Here is a 25,793-nt window from a genome sequence, read left to right on the forward strand (position 1 = left end):
AATTTTTTTTTGACAATAATGAAGAGGGGTGATCAAATCAATAATTAACTTATATTATTATTATAAATTGTGAGCTCTCTATTAGTATTAATTAAACTAATTTAACAGATTATTTGGCAGTGATTTTTGTTGTGATTTGCAATGCTCTGAAGAGAACAGCTTTATTTTCATTGCAAGTTGAGAAACTTTTTTTTTTTCTGATCTCGAGTTCAATTCAAGCCTCAACATAATTTTCTGTAATTAATAACTTTTTTTTTTAATTCCTTAAATTTGTAGTTAATTTCTTTGTACTTTTAATATCATTTTTTCTTCTTCTAAATCATCGCTACTAACTTGAATATTTTTTTTAATTATTGTTTATTTTCTAATAAAAGCTTCTAATTTGATGGACGAGCAGCAATACGAATTATTTCGTGTTTTATTATTATTATTATTATTGTTTTATAAAAAAAATCTGATGAATAAGGAGCTTTAACAATTTATTCGTCATTTAAAACAATATCAAATCAGCTCGAGTAGAAAATTCAAGCTTGACATTTATGTTCTTAAAAAATGTCGATGATTATACAATTTATATATATATATATATATAGGATCTTATTTATATAAAACTATATGTATGCTCCCCATTGTACAAAATAACATATAATAAAAAAAACATAAATACATGTATAGAAGTGATTTTCATACATACAATAATAAAACTATTAGATTATACTTACGAGATGCGTAGCGGAACAACTACATTATTTGGATTTCCTAACCTTTTGTCATTGTTGAATGGTAGGTATTGCAAGGAATCCAAAATCGCTTTGAAATAAGACCACAGTCTTCCAAGTCTTTCTCGAAAACAACCTAGTATTTGTGTGGGCAAGTCTCAACATATGAGAAGAGAATTCCTAGAGAGAAAACTAAGAAATAGTGGGCAGCTAGGTATATAATATTAGTTGAATTTTACCTTGTCAAATTCATCTGACCTAATGCATTTTATAACACTTGTATATATATGCAATTGGCTAGGATATAAATAGATTTTAGTTACCCATTTTATTTTAATTTTTTAATAATTATATTTAATTAAATACTTGTCAAAATTAACCAATTATAATTTTGACCTTTATTTAATTCATTTTATTAATATTAATACAAATTTATCAATATTAACAAAATTGTCCCAATTAGCTATAATACTCTCTTTTTGAGACTTTGCAATAAAATCCTCAAATTTTCTTCTATTTTTTTTCTCACAAAATATCAATAAATAATTTAACATTATTTATTTTCATTGACCTAGTCAATATGATATTTTTATAATTAATAATTAAATTAATTATTCAAGACTACTATGTTCATTTTGATAAAAGATGACATGGGGACCATGGATCCATGAACTCAAGTTCCAATAAGTTACCGTGAGTTCATTTAGAACAAATAATTTCATTACCTTATTAATTCCTCGTGACTCTACTATAGACTCAGAATTGCACTCTTGAATTCATAGAATGTTTTACACCAAATGTAAATACGTTATCCATTGTTATAACCATATGAATGATCCTCTATGGATGATCTACTATAATGAGACGAGTGAAAATTACCGTTTTACCCCTCATTGATATTTTATCCTTAACTCCCACAAAGTCTCTTGTAAATGATATTTCCGTAAACTTAATTACAGAAATGAGTACTCTATCATTTAACACTTGAACCAAGCTATAAGTAAACCATCGTTTCACTTCTTAATAAACAGAAGCTATAGATTTCATGTCTATGATAAATACTCGCACTCAATTACTACCAAATCTCCAATATGTAAGTATGAGTTAGTCTGCAGGGCAAGGTGGTAACGAACAAATCAAAAGACTTGTATAATACTACTAACAGAATATTAATCACCCATAATTAAGATTGAATTGACCTATGGTCAACATTGTGATATGATTAGATAATAACGATACTTACTTATCTTATCAATAATCAATATCGGCCCAGTCTAATGTAACAAAATACATCATATTTTATCTATTTGGTTAATGCATTAGATAAGACATCACACCCCGAATATGTAAGTAGATCATATCGTAAATTACCAGATCAGTGAAAATCCAATGTACTGACTTAATCTTAGGGCTTGTTCTTTTGAACATATAACCCACTGTGACGTAGTCAGTATAATTGTAATTATTTATATGTTCAGAATTTTATAAATGTTTGTATTATTCAAATAATCATGTAATAAAACAAGCAAGAAACAAGGTTGTCATACTAAATGATTTTTATTTATTTTATTGACAATATAAAATTTTGTTACATGTCCAACATGATTTTATATATTTACAAATCATGCCGACTTGATTTAATCACATTTATTTATAGTGTTTCCTAAAAAAGTTTGTAAGCTATTTTATGCCGATTTATCCCACCGAAATTTCTAACCATATCATGTGTGTTGGTCTTATGAATTTAAAGCTTTGAAAAAGAGGTTTCGAAAAAAGGCAATGCCCCTATTGTGGAAAAATTCAACATATAATACACAACGAAAAATTTTAGTTTTAGTCACAATAAATTTTGTGATTACAAGTAAAAAAATTGTGACTAACGAAAAATCATCTTACCTGTGCTATTACTAAAAAGTCTGTGACTAAAATTATTAGTCACAAAAATCACAATTTGTTGTCATTAAATGTGTTTTTAGTCACAACAAACATTATCACTAAAAATAATAGATTATGACTAAAAATACATTATTGATAACTTGTGTTTAAGTATGACTTTTTAGTCACATATAATTTTTTGTTATAACTAAAAGTAGCATTTAGTCACACAAAATATATATTGTAACTAAAAAGTTGTCACTAAAGTATTTTTAGTATTTTTATTTGATATTTTTTTTGATCCAATTATACCTACAAATTCAAACATGAACTCTTTGTTGCAAATTTAGGCCACAAAAGACACATACACCAATCACCATTAATGTGCATCTAATTAATACAACCACAACTGTCCTCAGCAAAAGAAATAACACTAAATATGGCCAACTATACATCAATAAAGGGGCACACTCACATGTGACCTTTATGTTAAATGAGCTATCTACTAATTTGTGGTTCTATATATAACACAGATTTTCTTTTTGGGGAAAGTTTTCATAAAGATTTGTACAATCAAATCTGTTACCTTTGTTTGTTTTTATTTATTTGATGTCGGTAGCTATATATATTTACATTAGATAAATAAATGACCATACATTTCAAGTCAAATATACTATATTTCATAAATTAAAAAAAAGGGAATTTACCCAAATGCAATAATTTCTCATTCTTTTTCTACGTAATTTATTATTATGTTTCATTTTTATATATGATGTACTAGGTAATTTTCATTATTAATCAAGGAATTAAATCAAATAATTACAAATAAATACACTAACAATAAAAAACTCAAACAAATTGCCCATAACTGTTTCCTAACATATAATAACCCATTAAAAATTATTTCAAGCATTTTACACTAGTCTAAGTATTTTGCATAATTATTCATTGAAAAACACAAAATAATTCATGAAAATTTCAAAAAAAAAAAAATCTCAAACTTCACCAATCATCCTTAAAAATCATATAGAATCCAAAATTGAGTTTTTTTTTTTTTTGGTTGAGAAAAAGACCTTCACAGCTACTCAAATTGGGCTTTGTCGAAGCTTCACCGGAGTTGGCGTCTTCTCCGATGCCAGTAACTCTAGGGCTGAGTTTTGCTTATTTCGACCCTTCTTTTGCTTGGAAATGATCCCCTTGTGTCCAACACCTCAAAACAATGAACCCTAGCCCAAGAACTTGCCCGTAGCCCCTCGTATCGATGCTTTCTTCTCCAACTCCAGTGTACCGCAAAAAATGGAGCAAAAAAATGAACTTTGCGTTCTACGCCTTTAAGCTTTGATTTTTCACGTCTAATGTGGTCCTTGGAGTCCCTCAAGTTTGTTTGTCACCAACCACGCACACCATACACTCTTAAACGCCCTCAAATCCGAAACTATCAAAGAACATGCATTTTCTTAGATAATAATGATGAATCTCGACCTGGGGCCTTGCACTTGTTTTTCTCAACTCAAAAGGTTTATTTCCCCCCTTAGAATGATTCTAGAATGTCCAGTACCACCCAGAATATCCCTAGTGCAAGAACTCAAAAATTTGTTCTCTTTTTCTTAAAAAAAAACAATAATTATTCCCTCTTACTTTGACCTCTTTGCTTCCCTCTCTATTCTACAATTTATTTTCTTCAAAAACTCATGGTAAGCATGATTTAAGAAAATATAGAAAAGAAGTTGAGCTTTTGATGGGTTAAGATCTTCTTTTCAAGGAATTCTTTTATTTAAAAAAAATAAACTAAGGTTGCACAAATGATGCTATCAGTTAAGTTGAAATTTAACCAATTCTTTATGGTTTTTTTAATCATATAAAATAATTAAAAGAAAGTCTCTAAAAATCCCCTTGAAAATCCCAAAGTTGATGGCATTATAATCTTTTCACAAATTCAATTAGTTATTATTATTTAATTCAATTAAATAATAATATAATGACAAACTATATAATAAAATGGGAAAAAATAACACATCATAAATTAAAATAATATCATCCATATTATTATTACTATTATACCCATAATAATAATATTAAATTAAATAAATAACAACTTAACCCGAACCGTTATTTATTAACTAGACATTATACTCATGCCGTGATTCCATACAATTAAATTCATACATAATAACCATGAATTTTTTTGACATTGAAAACGATACATATCTAATACTTCATCAAAAGAAAAGAAAATGACAAAAATGCATTCAGTAACAAAAATTACGAAATTAGCCTTCTGTGGGAAAACAAATATTACATTTATCTCTAGACCTCACCAGGTGGACTAGGGAAACTAAACAACATAAAAATGTTATTATATCATTTACGTTTTTCTTGTATTCAATTCTCTCTATTTAATGTTGCTATAGCAACCGACAATAGTACTTCAACAACTTTTTATATTTTCATTACTTGGTAATATTAAAGAGGGAAATTTCAACACCCAATTCTAAAATCATCAATACTGGTTCAAACCCTATTGAACAAATAAAATAAAAGAAAACATACAACGTCAAAAATTACAAAATGAAAAGCAAAAGAAAAATAAACACCCAATTAGTACATACCAAGAGAAAGCACTACATATTCAATAAATAAAATACATAAGAACATAATTTTTTTTTTAAAAAAAAAACACCTCAAATTCATGACCTAATTTATTTTAGAACATTATATTGTTGAGACAATATCCAATACTGGCAAATGCTGAACTTTGGAATAATCAATGCCCCCATTGGACGGTAGTAGTCGATCCACAAACTGCTTGGGCATGTTCCAAATACCAAGTTTTTTTAACTTTGTTAGATACTGGATGCCAGAGGGAACCTCCTCAATAAGTGGGCAAGATTCAATAATCAACATCTTAAGGAGAGGCAATGTCCCTTTATCTATCTTGATAAACTTCAATTCTAGCAAATATTTAAAGTGAATCTCATTGAGCTTTGGAAAACTACCTTCCTCAAAATATAGTTGTTCTCCTTCGTATGAGTTGTCCATGAAAAGATGCATTAGATTGGGCAAGCCTCTCAGACATTTCAGACGGTTTTCTGTCATTTTTGAGAGACGTAATACCAACCGCACCAAGTTAGTGAAATTTGAAAACTCGAACTTGTTTAATCGACCAGACAAGTACAGTTCATGCAACAATGGTGGTGGAGATGATGAGATCGGATTCAAGTCTAGAACATCATCATCATCATGAGCACTCAAAAGCAAAGTGTGAAGGTTATTCAACTTCTTAGAAACATCACAAATAGCCCTGGAAGTTTCTTTGGTCAAATTCGAAACGCCCAACATCTTTAAATTGCTCAACTTCTCAAGCTCCTTTGTGAAACCAGCCACGTCTTGATGCACTTCCACGTGAATTAATGCTACCAAATTCTCCAAATAACTAAACCCTTCTTGTATCTTTACCCCACACAAATTGAGTAACTCATTTTTATGTGAAGCAAAAATTTTCTCAAGATTGTGTAGCATATTAATCTCCATTGGCAACTCCACTATGAGGGCATACATAATATTCAAAACACGTAGATTATGAAGCTTGCCTATGGATTTTGGAAGCTTATCCACCTGTGTGTTCTCGAGAATCAAATAGTGTAGATCATGTAGCTTACCAATAGACTCTGGAAGAACTTTGATATTTGTACCACTAAGATTCAAGTACCTTAAGTGGAACAAATTTCCCAATTCCTTTGGAAGATAATCAAGTGGTGCATTTGCCAAGTCCAAGATTTTTAGGAGCTTTAAGTTTTGAAACAAAGCAATAAAAAATGTCTTGCTTATAACCAGCTCATTGTCAATGAAGTTTAAAAGTAAAAAAATCGAGCGAACAGTTGTGTACTGTTGGATTGTTTTTGGCATACTTCCACCACGGATTGACAAGCGACAATAATGTTTGTTTTCATCAAATTCTACATTGTTTTTGCTAAAAATTTGACAAAAGCACAAATCCTTTACCTTTGATGTGATGAACTCATGCATCAAATCATGCACTTTGTAACCTTTCACTGGTCCATATAGTGTCTCAATTGAAACTAAGCTTCTTTCAACAAGCTCATCCAAGTATCTTTCAACTTCTTCCTTCAATGGTTTTCCATCCCTTGCTTGAACAAAACCTTCAGAAATCAATAAATGACATAATCTTTCTTTCTCAATTACAAAATCTTCAGGAAAAATACCAAAGTACAACATACAAGGTTTCAGGTGGTAAGGCAAGTCATGGTAACTGAGAGAAAGGATTTTTAAGATTCTCATGAGTTGAGGATTTGTTTTGAACTCAAAATCAATATTATCAAGAACTTTTTGCCATTCAAATTGCACCTTCTTTTTTCTTGATAATAAACCAGCTATGGCCTCAATCGCAAGTGGTAAGCCTTGACATTTTTGGATTATCTTGTGACACAATATCTCTAACTCTTCAGGGCAACGACCCCTAAACAACTCACATCTAAATATTTTCTTACAAAACAACTCATATGCCATATCATGAGTCCAAGCTTCCAACCTTTGAATAAAATCATCACACGGAGCTACTGTTTCATTGCGTGTTGTGATAACAACCCTGCTGCCATTATTGTTGCCAGGCAAAGCATATTTGATATTTTCCCAAAAATCTGTATCCCAAATATCATCAAAAATGATCACATACTTTTTTGTCTGCAAATGTTTCCTGAGCGGTGTAATTAGCTCTTGAATCATCATATCGTAATATGAACTAGTACTAGTGCTTCTAGCAACTAAGCCCATCTGTTTCATCATGTTCTGCAATAAAATTTTCACATCATACGATTGAGACACTGTGATCCAAGCATGGCAATCAAATATGTGTTTCACCTCATTGTAGACTTTCTTAGCTAGAGTAGTTTTGCCGATCCCTCCTTCTCCTACCAATGATAAAACCATAAGTTCAGACTCTCCTTCCACCAAAAAGCTTTTTAGTTCTCCCTGAAACAAAGGAACATCCACATATTCTTCATCTTCCTCGACAAAGTGAGCACCAAATCGGTTGCCACACTCTTCTGTGTACGAAGTTTTGCCACTTGAACCTGCTTGTAGAGATTGACTCAAGCCAAACCCTTGACCTACTTCTTTGATTTGTTGCAAAGATTGGATGATGTCTTGAAGTTGAGAAGAAATAACATGACGAGACTTCAAAGTTTTGATTCGGCCACCTATTTTGCAGAAATATCCAATGAATCCAGTCTTGTTAGTAGTGCACTGCGCCACATGCCACTGGTATTCATCAATGAAATCTCTTGTGTGATTAGCTTCTTCCCTCAGATGTTTCATCCAAACTTTCACAGCATCATTGATCAAATCTTCTCTATTTGCTCTTGAATCTGCGTCTTTGAGAAGAGCCTCAATGATCTCTAGTTCTCTCTTTAGGCTTTCAACTTGTTTTTTGATACCCTTTAAGGATTTAACTTCAACTTTAAGTAGATGAATCAAGCTTTGAATGATCGGATTTAAGAATGCCTCAGCCATTTTTCTTCCTCGCCCTTAGGACTTGTTTGGACCTTAGATTTTAACAAAGAAAAATTTTATAAGAAAAAAAAAATAAAGAAAAATATTTTCCACAAATTTGATAAGGGATTTTTTTAATACTAGGTACAACAAGCAACGTACAATGCACGTTTGCTTAGTTTTAAATTTGTAAATATTGTGTATAATTTTAATAAAAACTGGTTCACTGTTTTTTTTAAATATATATAATAAAATGAATTATAGTTCTATAGTATATATAAATATTTATATCAATAACTCTACATATATAATTTCTTAACACAACATTGACATAGATTTATATTTACATGGCTACATGACATATATATAAATTACAATAATATTTAAAAAGAAACTAAAATAGAAATAAAATAAGAATAGAAAAAGTCATAGTGTAGAGAATAGTATACATGCATCAACTATTTTAGTTTTTTAATGTATCTTGCAATGTCTTTTAGTGAATTTAATGAAGAAAAAGAGCTCCAATCACTTAATAAAAAACAAACTATCATACAAATTTAAATTATAAAAAAAATGATATGTATGCCTTTATTATTTTTAAATAAATATGATTTAATTTAAAATTATCATAAAATATATATCTTAAAAATATCTTATTTTAATTAATTAATTAATTTTCATTTAAGTTTATGTTTGTTTTAGTTTTTGAATTTAACAGTGACAACAATAGATTATATATATTATATGTGTAATTTTAAATTTAAATTTGTTGGTAGTTGATAGTAGATTATATTATATTATATAATTAATATGATATTATTCTAATACGTGAAGTTTAAGTTTAATTAATTAAGTTATAAAACGTATAATTTTATTATTTTCAGATAATTATTATTGTAAAATATCTCAAAATATTTCATTTTAATTTGTTTAATTATTTATTTTATTTTATCTAAGTTTAAGTTATGTTAACAATCTACCGTTAAACATATAAGAATATTCTGTTAAATATAAGAATACGTGGAAAAAATAAAAAACAATAAAACAAAAAAATTTCATTATCAATACATTTTTTATATTGAAAATATTTTCTTTTTTGGTATATAATTATAATTGTTGTAAATTTAAAAAAATTATACTAAATTTAAGTTTCAATTTATATAGAAATAAAAATTCGTAACTAATTAATTCAATCCAAACATGAAACAATAGAATCCTTCTGATTTCATCTTTTTCCACTCTTAAAATCAAGGTACAAAAAAAGGCTTAGACAAACAGAAAATGATTCCTAATAACCAATAGTTTTGGAACCGAAAAAATATATATATAGAAATTGTCAAGAAAAATTTGTTTGGAGAAAAAAATACCTGGAAAGGATGCAGAGGACACACTATGATGTATGGCAGAAATTATTGAAGAAGTTATGGAGAGAGAGAGAGAGAGAGAGAGTATAGTAAGTTGATGATTTTTGGGTTAAGAAAATGAGAACTTTGGAAATTAAAATATGATGGAAGGTAAGGTAGGTGTTGTAAGTCAATGATTTTGGTGGAAAAGTAAGATAGGGTAAATGTTGTAAGTCAATAAAGTAAGATGAAATTTTAGCTGAGAATTTTGCTTCAAAATCAGCCTCACTTGTGATTGGAGTGAAACTTGAGCATATCTGATGTCAAATATTGTCGTTTTTCACATATATTGTCGTGTTTCACATATATTGTCGTTTATATCATCATTGTCGTTTTTTGTTTTGTCTACATAATCATTGTCGTTTTTTGAAAATATTGTCGTTTTTAGTTTTGTTGTTATTTAAGTGGAATTATTATCAATTATAAAATATAAATCTATGGACTAAAATATATTGACATAGTTATTGAATACAAATTTATATATTTAAATATATGGAAAATTATTAGGTAGTGATATTTATAGGTACTTTTAGTATTTTTCGGTACATGGATAAGTGGTAACTTTTTTCTATATGATGTTATATAATATAATTTCATGGGACCTTCAACAAATTTTTAAGAAATTTTAGATAATTTAGGATACCGAAATCAAAATTCAAATAACTTATTGCAACAAACTTATAAATATCGAAACAAGCATGCGTGCTACAAGTTGTTTGTATTCTAATTATTTAGAATTTCCTGAAAATTTAGTTCTTAAATTATGCACAATGAAGTAAAAGAATTACAGTTTGCAACTTATTTATATATAGAAAATACTAAAAAATCCGCTATAGATGGTAATTTAATACACTCAATACTACAATGGTACTCCACAACCACCATCGAAGCTATAAGATCTATGAAGTAGACTGTAATATCCGTTTTCCCGGAAGGGCAATTTCGTAATTTTCCCATTGTGTGCATCCTTGTCATTTTTTTTTTCTTTTCCTTTGATGGATTATTAGATATGTATGACTTCCAATGGAAATAAAATTCATGGTTTTTCATGTTTGAGTTTTTGTGGAATCACAACATGAGAATAATTTCAAGTGAATAAATAATGGCTCGGGTTAAGTTATTTTATTTATTTAAAAATTATAATAGTAATTATTATTATTATTATGAGCATAATAGTAATAATAATATGCTTGAAATTATTTTATCTTATTATGTGTAATTTTTGGTTTGCCATAATATTAAATATTAGAATTTGTGAAAAGACCATAATACCCTCAAGTTTGGGATTGGTTCAAGGGGCATTTTAGAGACTTTATTTCTTCTGTTTTAACATGATTAAATATTCATAAAATTGATTAAATTTTTGAAATTTAATTGATAATATCAGTTGTGGAACTTAGTCAATTTATTTTATATTTTTTAAGGAAAAAAAATAAAAAAAAATTCCTTGAAAAGAGGATTTTACCACTTCAAACGCTAATTTATTTTTTAAACCTATTCTAAAACGTGTTACCATGATAATCTGATGGAGAAATCGTGGGAATATTGAGGGAATCAAAGGATTGAAGAGAGAGAGTGTTATTATCGTTTTCTTTTAAAGAGAATAAATTTTTGAGTTCTTGCACTTGGGAAAAATCTGGGCAGTAATGAACATTGTAGAATCATTCTAGGGGACGAAATAAACATTTTGAGTGTGAGAAATACATTTATAAAGCCTCGGATTGTGATTCACCATTTTTATCCAAGAAAATGCATATTCTTGGATAATTTTGGATTTAAGTGTGTTCAAGAGTGTATGGTGTGCGTGGTTGGTGATAAACAAGCTTAGGGGACTCCAATAATCGGTTTTGACGTGAAGAAACGGGCTGAAATGGTCTAGAGCAAGAAAAACTAATTTTGAGCTCCATTTTTGGCGGTACACCGGACTTGGAGAAGAAGACTTCGGAACAAGGGGTTACGGACATCTTTTTGGGCTGGGGTCTATTGCTTTGAAGTTCTGGACATAAGGGGATCATTTACCAAGCAAGAGAAGGGCTGGAAAGCAGCAAAACTCAGCCATAGAGTCGCCGTCGCCGGAGAAGAAGACAAAACCGGCGATATTTCCGGCGAACCCGATCTGGGTGTTTACTGAGGTGTTTTTTTTTGTTTTTCAATCTTAAAAATTAGTAAATTAATTTTAGAGCATTTTCCAACTGGTTTCATATTTTTCTGATTTTTCTTTTAATTATTATGATTTATTGAAGTTTAAATAAATATTAATTATGAAAAATATTTTTATTGTTCGGAAAAATATGATTCTATGTTTCAATGATATAGATATCATTTAGAATGGCTCTGTACGTTTAGATTTAAGTTTTGATCGTATTTGATAATTTTCTTCAATTATTTACTTTTAAATGTGTGATTTAAGAAAATAAATGTGGAAAATTATTTAAAGTATTCTGAAAATTCTGAGAATTTTTGTATATGTTTAAAATGAGATTCTAAGGCTCTCTGTAATTTTATTTCGAATTTGTATCATTTATGAAATTTTCATGATTTATTTGGCTTATGTTATATTTTAAATATAAAAAAATATTAATGCTACTGTTCTGAACCTTAGATAATTTTTATGTGTTACTGTAGGGTGTAGAAACCGATCTGTATAGTTAGATTCTATTTTTAATCAGTTATTAATTTTTCATTAATTAATTAGTTTTTCTATAAAATTAATTAAGAAAATTAGTTATTTTGTCCAGAAAATTCTAAAATAATTTTTATAAGTTTATTTTGGAATTTTAAACAGTTCTGTATGTTAGTTTGATTTTTGGGCTTGGTTGTGTATTTATTTATATTATTTGGGTTTTATTTGAGAAATTGAGGAAAAATAATTTATAAATGTTAAAAATTATTTTTCTGGTCGTATATGAGAATTTGCTGATTATTTAGGGTTCTGGAAAAGTTATTTATTAAATTTTGTTGTCATATGATAATTTTTATAAAATTATTGAGTCTTTAATGTAATTATGATATTAAAGGGTATTTTGGTAATTTTCACATAAAAAGTAATTATATGAATTCATGCGATATGTTAAAAACATCATTGTTTGTGTATGTGACATGATGGTTTGAACCTTTTGTGGAAAATTGTTTTAATTTACGTGTCATGCATGTTAAAATGGCATAGTTAAATTATTTCGATAATTAAGGTTTCGAAATAAAACCTTAACGCCTATTTTATTTTTCCTAAATTTTCGCTGTGTAATTGGACGTCTAGGAGCTAGCGGTCATCGAGGTGACGCAGCGAGTGGTTCGAGACACGTCAACGGAAAACGCACTGTTTAAGGTAAGAAGAGTGGACATCTGCGCATAGGGTGTACGTTATGCGTACAACCTTGTTTTCTTATTTGTTAGTTATGTAATTATATTTGTGACCTGAATTGTTGCATTAGGTTGACTAGCATGAGGATAGTGCTAGGGATTTTAGTTAGTAGACATGCTTAGATGATAGAGTAGGCGTGCTACTAGATTTTAGCTGCTTGTGTGAGTATAGCACTTGCAGGAATTATCTTGGGTGTGTATAACTCAGGATAATAGGATGCCACCACGGAACTGCCGAGTGTGAGTATAGCGCAGGCAGGGCAACGATGTCTCGAGGGAACGGCCGAGTGTGAGTACAGCGCAGGCTAGACTATGTGCCACCGTGGGAATGCCGAGTGTGAGTACAGCGCAGGCAAGGCATATTACATTTCATGTCCGATCAACATGACTTGTTAGTATTTATGTGTGTGAGTGTAACACACATTATGTTAGTGTGATATGGTGTTTATATATCGCACGATGATTATTATGCTTAAGATGTTTTTTTATGTTTAGTTGAAAGTTTATGTTTTCTGGTTTGGGGAGTTATGTTCTACATAGCTCTTCTTACTGGGCGTTAGCTCACGGGTACTCTGTGTGCAGGTAAAGGCAAAACAAAGCAATGAGTAGTGCGGGCTCGAGGGATGGACGGAACATGTTAGAGGCTAGGCTCCAGTTATTTTATGTTTTTAGAAATAAATGTTATGTTTTTTTAAAATTTTCAGACTTGAATGGTTATTTTCTTTATGTTTTGTTATTAAACTCAGCGTCCAACATTTTTATTTTTAAATAATGAGATCTCATTGTCTCTTTAAATTTTAAATAAATATTTTCTCTTAGTGTCTTAAAGTATTTATTGTTTATTATTTTTAAATGGACTCCCTAAGTAACGTCTCGGGAAATCGGGACGTTACATAGACCGTGATTGGATTTGATATGTTAAAGCTAAATTAGACAGGATTGGATGATGACAACATCCAACTTTTAATTTGACGAGTAGTGATATTTGCATGTAAACATTATTCATAGTTACATGACAATTTTTGTCAACCAATCACATTTTTTATAGTGAGACTCGTTGTTTAAAAAATTAGTGTCACATTACTGTGTGTAAAGTTTGAGTGCATATTTTAGGTGTATATATCATTAGATTACATTGGTTAGATGCGAGAAAAATGAATTGGCATGAAAAATCAACCCTAATTCAAACTAAAAAAAATTACTTAAGTATATCTATACAATAATGTAATAAATGAAAATGCAAATTATTATTTTTTTTCTCTTAGAGACTTTTATATTACACAAACTTACTTAAAAATAAATTATACATAAAATATAATGGAATAACTTGTTTATTAATACATAGAAGATTTATAAGAAAAATTATTCAAAGGTTTTTCCGCAAACAATTTGCATAATCACTTATTACATATAATAATATTAAACATTATTAATTTAATAATAATAATAATAATAATAATAATAATAATAATAATAATAATAATAATAATAAATCATTTGTAGACGAATTTTGTGAGGCCAGGAATATGAGTGTTGATTATGTAGTCTTCCCAATCTATACACTTTGGATCAAAATTAAATGCTTCAATGAGTTTCTCATCCTTTGCTTCTTGTCGTAGCCTTTCCAAGTTTATATCGTCAAATCTACAAAACACATTCAATATATTGGTATATATTCACTTGTTAATTATCAAAATTATTTTTACATAAGATTCAAAAATAATTTTCATAAAATATATATTAAGAGATAATCATAAAAAACAAGAAACTTACATGGCGTTAAATAAGACATAGGGTTTGTAGAGTTGAACCAAATGCAATACTGTCTTGAGTTTGCTCATGTTTTTAATGTGCTTCTCCTTGTTATATCCAAAACTCGCTACTCTATTTATTAGGTTCCATATCTGTATATTATTGTGAAAAATGTGATTTTAATTCACAGAAAAATATTTTATTAAATTTTCACAATATAAAAAAAATCTAAAAAAAAAAAACAAATGCTTTCTTATTGAGGTATCACACACACTCTAAAATGCTTTTGCTTTCTTATTCAGATGAAGTGTTGTTCTTGTAGGGTTGTCGTTCCTTTCTCGATCGAGAAGTTCGAAGTAATTTAGGAATAACATTGCATTAATGATTAAATTTATTGTACTTGATCGAGAAGTAATATTTTAGAAATTTATCGTACTCCAGAATGGAACGAGACTACATCTGCCTCCTATATATATTGTAGAAATTGATAGAAATGATATATAAATATTGGGCAATTCTCTAATAGGGGCTTCACTTTAAGCCCTACTGGTGATGCTCTTCACTGTTCTCGACTCGTGAACAGTTTTCGGCGCGATTTTTTTTTATGATCGTGTATATTGTAGTTGTTAAGAGCATCCTGCAAATTTTTAGAAAATTCTTAATAGTTTACATTACTGAAAATTAGGTTCAAACATGTTTTCTACGCGCATAAAATAAAATTAGTCACGCGTGCAACAACATGTTTGAACCTAGTTTTCGGTACTGTAAACTATTCAGGATTTTATGAAAATTGCGTTGATGCTCTAAATAGCTACAATATACACGGTTATAAAAAAAAATATTGCCGAAAACTGTTCAAAGGTCAAGAACACTGAGAGCCTAATCGATAGGGCTTAAAGTGAAGCCCCTATAGAATAATCATAATTAAGGAGCAAAATATACGTACCTTCAATGGTAATGCAAATCGAATTGCAATGTACATTCGAAAAGTAGTGATGTGTTTGAAGAGTGTCAACTTGCCAACTCTGATGGGCTTTCCGTCTTCCTTATTAACCAATGAGTGTTTAGTGAAGTAACGAAAACTTAAATTATATATCTGAGATATATTTAGAGGATTTCTCATTGAAGATCCAACTTGGTAAATAATTCCAGATGGCTTTTTTTCTTGAGCTTGTATTGCCATAATAATTGCATTTACAACCATGTCACTTGGTATCTGTAATTATAGTATAGTTTCAAACAAACTAATTTGTTAAAAAATAATTTAAATTATAAATTAATAGAAAACTAACTTAACTACCGATTATATATATATAGAGTCCAACCAAATTAAAAAAACTCTATAAAAGATCACAATATATATTGATAATAAATAGATCACATGGTTGGTACTATATATACTTACCAAGTCAAGTATCAACGTGGGACTTCCCAAGAAGCACGTAACTTTACCTCTTCCATATCCAATAATTACGCTATCAACAGTTCTGTTGAAACCATATTGTATATATACATGTAAACATTGAAGATCAATAATATTATACATAAATATATATATGGAAAAAGAATTATTATTATTAGCTACCTCAAACCTTCAATCCAACCAGGAAATGGTTCTTTGTATGTACTGGTAATCATAGTTGGACGTATGATAGTGATGGAGATCAGATCATCTTTGGATTGTTCTAAGCACATTTCTCCCATTGCTTTAGTAAACACATATGTATTTGGCCAACCAAATACTTTTGCCCTTTTATTAATTAAAAACAAATTAAACATAAGTATATATATATATTGTGACCTTAATATAATAATAAAAATGAAAGACCTTTGAATGCCAAGCTCTTTCATTGCGGTTGTAATTGCAGCTTTTGAAGCTTCTTGCTCATGAAGTTGATACAATTTTTGTGCTACAAGTTGTTTTTCCACTTCAAAATCAAGTTTGGGACAATTTTGCCTAAGTGTCTCGCCAATTTGAAAGGCCTTTTCTTGTATAATTCCTTTCACTTCTCCACACACATAAGCTGCATGCATGATAAAACGTACAGTTTTCAGCTTAAATATCATAATAAATTGTGTCCAATAACTTTCTTTTATAGTTTAGCCAAAACAAAAAAATCCTAGGCACACATATGTATATAAACAAACACATGCATTATAAATAAGTATGTAAAATGTGTGTGCCCAAATTTGTAACATTCTTTTGGAAGTTACATATCGTACAAAATCAGTAACCATTTGTAACTTCCAAAATATCACCCAAAAATGTGTAAAATGAGAGTTACACATTTCTAAATTAGATTTCATAAGCCATTATGTTATATGGCTGTTGGATATGTGAGTTTAACTCCAATCAGGTGTATAGAAGTTACAAAATAAAAAAGGGATGAAGTGTTTGGATGTTTCTGTGGCAAAGTGCAAAAATTGGGAGGTTACAAGCTCTAGGCCATGGCTTATAGAATAGCTCAGGTCGCGGCCTAGGGCACTGACAACTAAATCTCATTTTTGCATTTTCATCAATTTGAACATTTTGAACACTTCAAGTAACTCACAAATTTTCCATTTAATTTCATGAACACCCAATTTAACATTGGTAACAACTAAGGAGTTGGTGGAATTTGAAATTCAAAGGGTATCTCAAAACTCTATAAATAGAGATTAGTTTGTTAGTTGTGAATAAGAGTTTTTCATCCATTTTAGCACTTGGCTAGAAAACAAAAAAGACTTGATAATTCCAGAGAGTTATTTTCTAAACATTGAGAATCCCTTAGTGCCAAGAGAATAGGGAGAAATAATTAAGTTCTTGGAAAAAGTTTTGAACCTTGTTCAAGTCTAGTGATCCCCACTACTCTTCACTTTGGTAGTGTGAATGAGAGTTTGTTTTCTTCCTTCATCTTTATCTCTGTTGTGTTTATTTGTATAATTATTTTCTTGTATTGTATTCTTTCTTCTTCAATATATCTTGTCATTTATTGTTAGATTTACGTGTATTGATTTTTCTTAGAGTTGTAATCTTCTCATTTTGTTCTCTGTAAGTTACATTTGTAAACTTTGTGCTTAGAGTTGTAATCTTAATGTTTCCTCCATTGAAATATATTTTCTCTAACAATCAAAAGCTTATTATTTCCTCTTCAATGGAAGGAGAAACTATCAAGATCTTGTGAGGATTCAACTTTAAAAGGTGATAAGATAAGGTAATGTTTTTCTTTGTTTTTTCTTAGAAGATCTAATGTCTTTCCTATGGTGATAGAAATGAGAATAAGAAAATTTTATGAATGAGGTTCATACAAATTTATTGTTTTCTATTCTCTTTTGCTTTTTGCAAATATAGTACTTAGATTAGAAGATATTTAAACGTCCAATTTATTAATTATTTAGTTTGAAAATTTTGAGTAAATTTTTGTTTATATTTTGTTAACTTTTTAAATGTTGGGTTTAATTGTTTAAATATGTATATATTAAACTGTTTGTTTTCTTTAAGTTATATTTTATTATTGATTTAGTTAGGATATTTATAGTCGATTTTTCTTTATGTGATTTGTTAACTACTCTTCACTTATTTATGTGATTTTTTGGGGGAAATAAGCTTTTGGACAAATGTTTCAAACCTTGTTCAAGTTTAGTGATCTCCACTACTCTTCACTTTGGTAGTGTAAGTGAGAGTTTGTTTTCTTTCTTCATGTTTATCTCTATTGTGTTTATTTGTATAATATTGTTTTGTGTTGTATTCTTTTTTTCTACTTCAATATATCTTGTCATCTATTGTTCAATTTATATGTATAGATTTTGGTTAGAGTTGTAATCTTCTCATTTTGTTCTCTATAAGAGTTACATTGTAAACTTTGTGCTTATAGTTGTAATCTTAACATTTCCTCCATTGAAATATATATTTTCTAACATTGTATACATAATAAATAAATCGAACTATGACCAATTCAGATCGTGCTCTCCGAATGATTCACGATGTTAAATATTCCTCCTGAACTATACACGCATTACTCAAACGTGAGACTTATGTAAGAATTTGTCCTAGGTGGCTAAATGAATGATGATGCAGTGTTTTGCTCCTAATGTGGCAATGCCATATGTAGAATAATTAATAATTTTGCCCCCCGAACTTTGACTATTACCAAATCGTGCCCTTTTTATTTTTTACAAAATATAATTTTTTTTCTTAAACAAATAATTAAAACCATAAAAATAATTTAAAAATCATTTTAAAAGATTAAGAAAATAAAAAAATATTAAATTTTCAAATTAATTAAAAAAATCAAAATTTGAAAAATAAAAAATTTAATTAATAAAAATATATTTTTTATTTTTATTTTCTTTTACAATATAAGATAAATATATTTTAAAAATAAAAATAAAAATAAACCCTAAAACTAAGTTTTTCCCCTCAAGGTTTTACAGCCAGATAGACAGTTGGAGGACACAACAGAGACAGTTAGAGGACGCAAGAGGACAAAGGACCATTTGTTTTCAGTGCATAGATTCGTGGTTGTTTAAGACATCCATTTGTTCAATTTTATATTTTTTATAATATGGGTTTACATTTAATGAACTGCAAATTTGTTTATAATTTGAAAATTTTTTGTTTATAATTTGAAAATTTTGGTATTTTTTCTTAATCTTTTAAAATTATATTTAAAAAAAATAAATAAATGGGGCATGATTCAGTAGTGGTCAAAATTCGGGGTGCAAAATTGTTAATTATTCTACATGTGACATTGCCACATTATCATTCTGTTAGCCACCTATGATAAAATCTAACGAAAATCTCATATTTCAATAACGTATATAGTTTAAGAAGAATTTTCAACATTGCGAATAATTCAAGCGACACAATCAAAATCGATAAAGCAAAAATGCTATTTATTCTAGAGAATATATATTATAATATATATGTAATGAGTTTTGGGTTTCCTTATTTTTGTATTGAATTTTTTTTAAAAGAATATTATATATAATTTTATGTCTTATAGATTTTTGGTGGCCGGAATAACCTTTTAACCTTAAGAGCTGTCTATTTAGCATATTGAATGTAATGGTCCCTTCAACAACTATAACTATATACAAATGCCAATCATATAAATAGCATTAAAAAAAGGGATAATGGTGGCAAGATTACTTAAGTAGTTACAATTATTTTAGTTAAATACCTATAGAAAAAATTTGACAACAAAACTACTGAAATAGTTACAATTATGCCGATCACTTAAATACTCATGTAAATTTTTTTATGGAAAACTACTTTAATGGATTTTCTTGCACTTAACTCCATGTCGTTGAGTCAACTGTTAAAACTAAATCTATGTGACACGTGTCAATCTCCAATTTGTCTATTTTTAATTTTTAAATATTTTAAAATTAATTAAAAATTTATTAGGAAAAAAATTCCAAAAAAAAAAAATTAACTCATAAAAAATTAAAACATGAATTTTAAAAACTAAAAAAATAGGCTATTTATATTAAGTGTACCTAGTATAGTACTAAGTAATAAATAACAATATATAGCCTGTAGTCTTTAATCTATAACTAACTTATTACCTAACTCGCACAAAACTTATACCTAACTCCCATAATTATATAGTCTATTTATGAATAGTGTATTGCTGAGGGGCATTAATTAGTTTTGTCCAATACTAAAAGGAGATAACATGCTGTTATTGTTATAATTTAATATCGGATTTCATATATTTTAATTTAATAAATATTACAAAATAGTAACACTCAAATGAAAATCATTTTGATATAATTTTAAGGGTATACTTTCCCTTGTTCTTATAAATAATCGTTGATAAATATGCAATTTTTGAGTAGTAGTATTATATATTTCCCCATTTAAAGAAATATATCTACATATAATCAAGTAATAATTAAAAAAAATGGTTGACAATTACCAGTAGAGACATGAAGAAAAGTCTTTAGTTTAAGACATTTCTTGGCAAAGTTCAACATATGCACCACTCCCATTGTATTAATTGCCAGTGAAACGTCATATCTGCAATATTATTAATTAATTAATTAACAACAACAATAATAAATATACTATACTATACAAAATTGGTATTGTTAATTTATATATATAATAGAATAGCGTTTCTTTAATTTTAAAATTATAAATAATATCTATTATTTATGAAAATAAGTTCACTATTTTAAAAAATATATATATAATAAAATAAATTATATTATAGTTCTACAGTATATATAAATATCTCTATAAATAATATTTATATATATAACATCTAAATATAACGTTAACATAAATATATATTTATATAATTACATGACATATATATATAATACAATAATATTTAAAAATAAATTAATAATAGAAATAAAACAAGATTAGAAAAAGTCATAGTGTAGACAGTAGTTTACTTATATCAACTATTTTTAGTTTCTAATGTATCTCATAATGTCATTTGGTGTGAATTTAATGAAAAAAAAAGCACCAATCACTTGATAAAAAATAAACTATCACACAAATTTATAAGTTAAAAAAATTATATGTATGCATTTATTATTTTTAAATAAATATAATTTAATTATTTAAATTATCATAAATATCTTTAAAATATCTTATTTTAGTTAATTAATTTATTTTTGCTTAAGTTTATGTTTATTCTAATTTTTTAATTTATCAGTGACAACAAAATATTATATATTATATGTTTAATATAATATTAAGTTTAAGTTTAATTAAATTTTATTTAAGTTATAAAATATATGGTTTTATTATTTTTTTAAAAATTATCATTGTAAAATATCTTATTTTAATTTGTTTAATTATCTATCTATTTAAGTTTAAGTCATGTTTACAATCTATATTCAAATATAAGAATATTCTGTTAAATATAAGAATATTCCGTTAAAATTAATGAAAAAAAATTCGTTATGTACACATTTTTTTTATATAGAAGAGATATTATGTGTTTATCAAAATTAGTTTTATGTTTTAGCTAATTAAGTCAATATTGTAGGGTTTATTAATTTTCTATTGACATTGACTATGTATATAAATTATTATTATTAATTATCAATTATTAATTATTAATTATTAATTAAAATAATGAATGAAGAATATTAATACTTAGGTAGGTACCTTTCATAAAAATCAGTCGTGGCTGCAGAATTTAGAATAATGTCCAAATTGTCCCACAGTTGGTGCCTTAAATTAACATCTTCAATTCTTAGGTCTTCATAAGCAATGTCTCCAGCCACTGCTATTAATTTCTCATTTATAAACTCATCAAAATCTTTGCCTCGTTCTTCTCTTAAAACCCTAAACACTTCTTTTCCTATAACCTAATACAATAGGAATTGAAAATTTGAGAAATTTTCCATAAATTATTACTAATAAAGACTCTAATTATTGATAGTTTAATGTAAGAGATTGAGGGTTGGCCAAGCTCATGCACGTTGTGGCCAAACTTTTCATTAATATAAAAAGAGTAATTATTACACAAAGTGACATGATATTACTTATTAAAACAGTAAATATCAATTTTTGATAAATATGATTAGTTAGATTAAACTGTCATACTACTGTGTGTAATATGTAGGTGCAGTGCACATAAAATAAATACCACATATATGTATTGGATTTCTCTTTGGTAGGGGGGCTTAAAACGAGGCACACTGGTGCGCTTCTTTTGTGTTCTCCTACCGTGAATAGTTTTCAGCACGATTTTTTTTTATAACCATGTTTAGTAATTCTAGTTATTTAGAATATCCTACAAATTTTTAGAAAAAACGGAATAATTTACAGTGCTGAAAACAATATTTAAACACATCGTTGCACACTTGACTAATTTTTTTTTTATACGTATGGAAAACAAATTAATTCAACCTAATTTTCTATATTGTAGAATATTCAAAATTTTCTAAAAATATATTTATATATATTTTCCACTGTTTCCTTAATTATATTGTTAATGCATGCCACTTTCCCTAATATCCTTTTTCTTTCTGTAACACCTAATAAGGTTCCTGAGCTAGAAAAACGCAAACATATAAATATATATATATGATACTCCTCCTATGCATACTTTTTTGTTTTGGCACAATTTTTTTATGATCTTGTATATTATAGTTATTTAGAGCAACCGATCGAGAAATTCTAGATTATTCACAGTGTCGAAAACTAGGGTAAAAAATTTGTTGCACGCATGAGTGTTTTTTTTTATGCACGTAGAAAGTAATCTATTTTAACCTGGTTTTTCAATACTGTAAAATATTCGAAATTTCTTAAAAATTTATAAGATACTCTAAATAAGTAAAATATATACAATCATAAAAAAAATTAAGCCGAAAATACTTCACAAGTCAAAAACAGAAATGTATGCACTGATGCATACCGTTTTAGTCCATGCACATACAAAAAAATCCAATATATATACTATATTTATTTATATGATAAATATATATCCCCAAATTGTGTATTGTGTATTGTGTAATAATTAAGTAAACCTCAGAATGCATGCGTTGTCTGGCTGTGTTGCTATCCGAAGCTCTTAGAAGAAGATAGAGCCTCTTCACATTTGGTACTACTCTTAGTATCTTTTCCACAAATACTGCACCCAACTGTACTAAATTAATAATTATCATATATATATAAATATATATTTAAAGATAAAACAATTGGCAAAATTCACTCTCATATTACCACATAAAATTCAGTCTCAAAACATTTTGAAATATATATACACATGTTTTGAAAAAATGATGAAGGAAGAAAAAAGGCTTAGTATCGTCTCTATAATGTGCAAAAAATGTTATATTTTTGGTGTGAAATTAAATTGAAAAACATGTGAGACACCTTAATTAGTGATTTCGCTTGAAAGCTTAAAAAATAAACATAATTTTAAAATTTTAAACAGTTGAAAGTATAACTATATAATATGCATATATAACATAACATAGCAAAATCAATTTATAAAGTAAAGAATATAAATAATGCGTAAAGAGAAATTTATACGTACGTTTAGCAAGAAACCCAGTGGCTCCAGTAATTAGAATTGTTTTGTTCTCCAAAATTTGCATACTTTCCATTTTCATATATGTATATATATATATCTATATATATATAAATATATAGTGAGAGTGAGAGTGAGAGAGAGAGAGAGAATGTTATCGAAAGAGGGAGATAGATAAAGAGATTTTAATTTGATATAAAGAATATTGTGAAGATTGTTGTAAGAGCCAACCCTATTTTATACTATAATTTTCTTTTTGTGATTTTTTTATTTTTATTTATTTTTTCTCTTTCGTTATTATAGCTAGGCTATGAAAGAATTGGAAAAAACGTGGATATATATGGAGAGGTATACATATTTATGAGAGCATTGAAAAAGAGACTAATAAATTATTATCATTTGCGAAAATACAATTTTGGTTTTTGTGTTTTTCTCAAACATACGATAGTTTTTGTATTTTGTTAAATTATGATAATTCAGACACTGTATTTTATAAAATTGATCAAAATATAAATGTATGAGAAGGAGGGGACAAACCGATAAAGTTGGTGAGAGAGTGCATATTTATGAGAGCATTGAAAAAGAGACTAAATTATTATATATTATTTTGATTCTTATATTTTTCTCAAATATCCAATTAACTCATATATTTTGTTAAATGACAATTCAGAATTTTGTATTTTACAAGATGGATCAAAATATATAGAAAAGAGGGTACAAACCGACAAAGACAAAGTTAGTGGGAGAGTGCATATTTATGAGAGGATTGAAAAAGAGACTAAATTATTATTATTTTTTATTTATTTTAAAAATTAGTCTTTTCAACCACGTTCCTATATTAAACAAATAATTAAGAGGAACCCTATAAATTTGTTTTTTTTTTTTAGAGAAAAAAACTATAAAGTGTAATTTAACGTATGTGTAATAAATATGTGCGTTGTCCTAAATATCACTTCAGTAATATTATAAATTTTTTATTCTTGTTTTTATTTTGATTATTTGAGTATATTGCAGAAATAAATATTTATTATTATCATACATACTTGTCGTCTAAATATATGAAAAAAATCATGTAATACTAATGTGCATCTAATATGACCACATATAACAATTCCTATAATAAATAATGCTTTCCTTAATATGGGGCCAAACTATTAAATGGCTGACATGTTATGAGAAATGACAGAGCTAGGGGGACCGAGGACAGAGTTAGGGGGACACTGTTTTTTTTTTTTTGGGGGAAAAGGTAATTGATTTATTTCTATTTATTCTTTATAATGATATTAAACAATCAATAATATGTTTTTTTATTTTTTAGGGATATTTTTGTGGCATAAATACTTAATTTTTTTTGATTTTATACACTTATATACATAATTTTTTTTTGTGGCAAAAACACTTAACGTTATGTTTTCTCTACTTCTGTAACTACCAACTCTGTTAAGTGCTGACACGACTAATTAGATGACATGTGTCAGAGTATTAGTGGTCTACTATTTATAATTCTTTTTTAAATCTTATTATTTGATTTAAAAAAAGCTAATTTTACAAAGAATAATTAAAAATTAATATAATTAATAAAAAACTATAAATGATAAATAAAACAAAAGAAATTAAAATACAAATAAGAATATTATTTGGTGGAAATTAGATCCGGTATCCATTTTAAATGATCCACTTTAATATTTACCCACTATTTTTAACTCTTATTTTAGTACCCAAATTTTCAATTAATGTACCCATTATACCCCTTCAATTACATGTTTTTTTTTCTCCTTAAACACGCTACAATTAGAATGCATTTCCAATTTAACTATAATATGACAAATATAATACACATTACAACAATACTCAGAACCATGTGCTTAAATAAGGGTAATTTAGGAAGTCTCGTGATAATAATGAGTAAATTTCAACTAAATATATTTAGTGTCTAATTTTAGTTAACTACTCTTAAAAGTGGGTAGTTCTCAACTTTCTCCAATTATTTGTTATGTTAATGACCATTAATTCTTTAATTAGTGATTGTACAGGTCATTAATTATAATGTTAATAACTAATATCTTTCTTTAGTTAAGTATATAAATAGACTTCATTGTAACAGATTGCTATTTATTGAGTTACTTAATTCTTGGTGTTTTTGTTTTACTCAGTTTTGTTCTCTTTGGTGTTCTCAGTTTTGTCCTTTTTAA

At 27.6% G+C, this 25,793-nt stretch overlaps 2 protein-coding genes across 3 annotated transcripts; both read right to left on the minus strand.

The window, feature by feature from the left end:
• Positions 1–5,306: 5,306 nt before the first annotated feature.
• Positions 5,307–8,123, minus strand: LOC133792676 (disease resistance protein RPM1-like). Its single transcript, XM_062230584.1, has one exon. It carries the CDS (start codon positions 8,121–8,123, stop codon positions 5,307–5,309), a length of 2,817 nt encoding a protein of 938 aa, XP_062086568.1.
• A 6,117-nt stretch (positions 8,124–14,240) lies between these two features.
• LOC133789309 (alcohol-forming fatty acyl-CoA reductase-like) lies at positions 14,241–24,017 on the minus strand. Of its 2 annotated transcripts, XM_062227119.1 has the most exons (10): positions 23,608–24,013; positions 23,096–23,199; positions 21,729–21,931; positions 20,521–20,621; positions 16,446–16,641; positions 16,203–16,367; positions 16,023–16,104; positions 15,564–15,833; positions 14,639–14,769; positions 14,241–14,509 (listed from the first exon to the last, which is right to left on the minus strand). In XM_062227119.1, exons 1-10 carry the CDS (start codon positions 23,681–23,683, stop codon positions 14,359–14,361), a joined length of 1,479 nt encoding a protein of 492 aa, XP_062083103.1. In that variant the 5' UTR covers positions 23,684–24,013; the 3' UTR covers positions 14,241–14,358. The 2 variants fall into 2 exon arrangements, with proteins under 2 accessions (XP_062083103.1, XP_062083104.1); XM_062227120.1 differs by lacking the exon at positions 14,639–14,769 and having other exon boundaries at positions 14,454–14,509; positions 23,608–24,017.
• Between the last annotated feature and the right edge of the window lie 1,776 nt (positions 24,018–25,793).

Source organism: Humulus lupulus, chromosome 7 (assembly GCF_963169125.1).
Source record: "Humulus lupulus chromosome 7, drHumLupu1.1, whole genome shotgun sequence".
Taxonomy (NCBI): domain Eukaryota; kingdom Viridiplantae; phylum Streptophyta; class Magnoliopsida; order Rosales; family Cannabaceae; genus Humulus; species Humulus lupulus.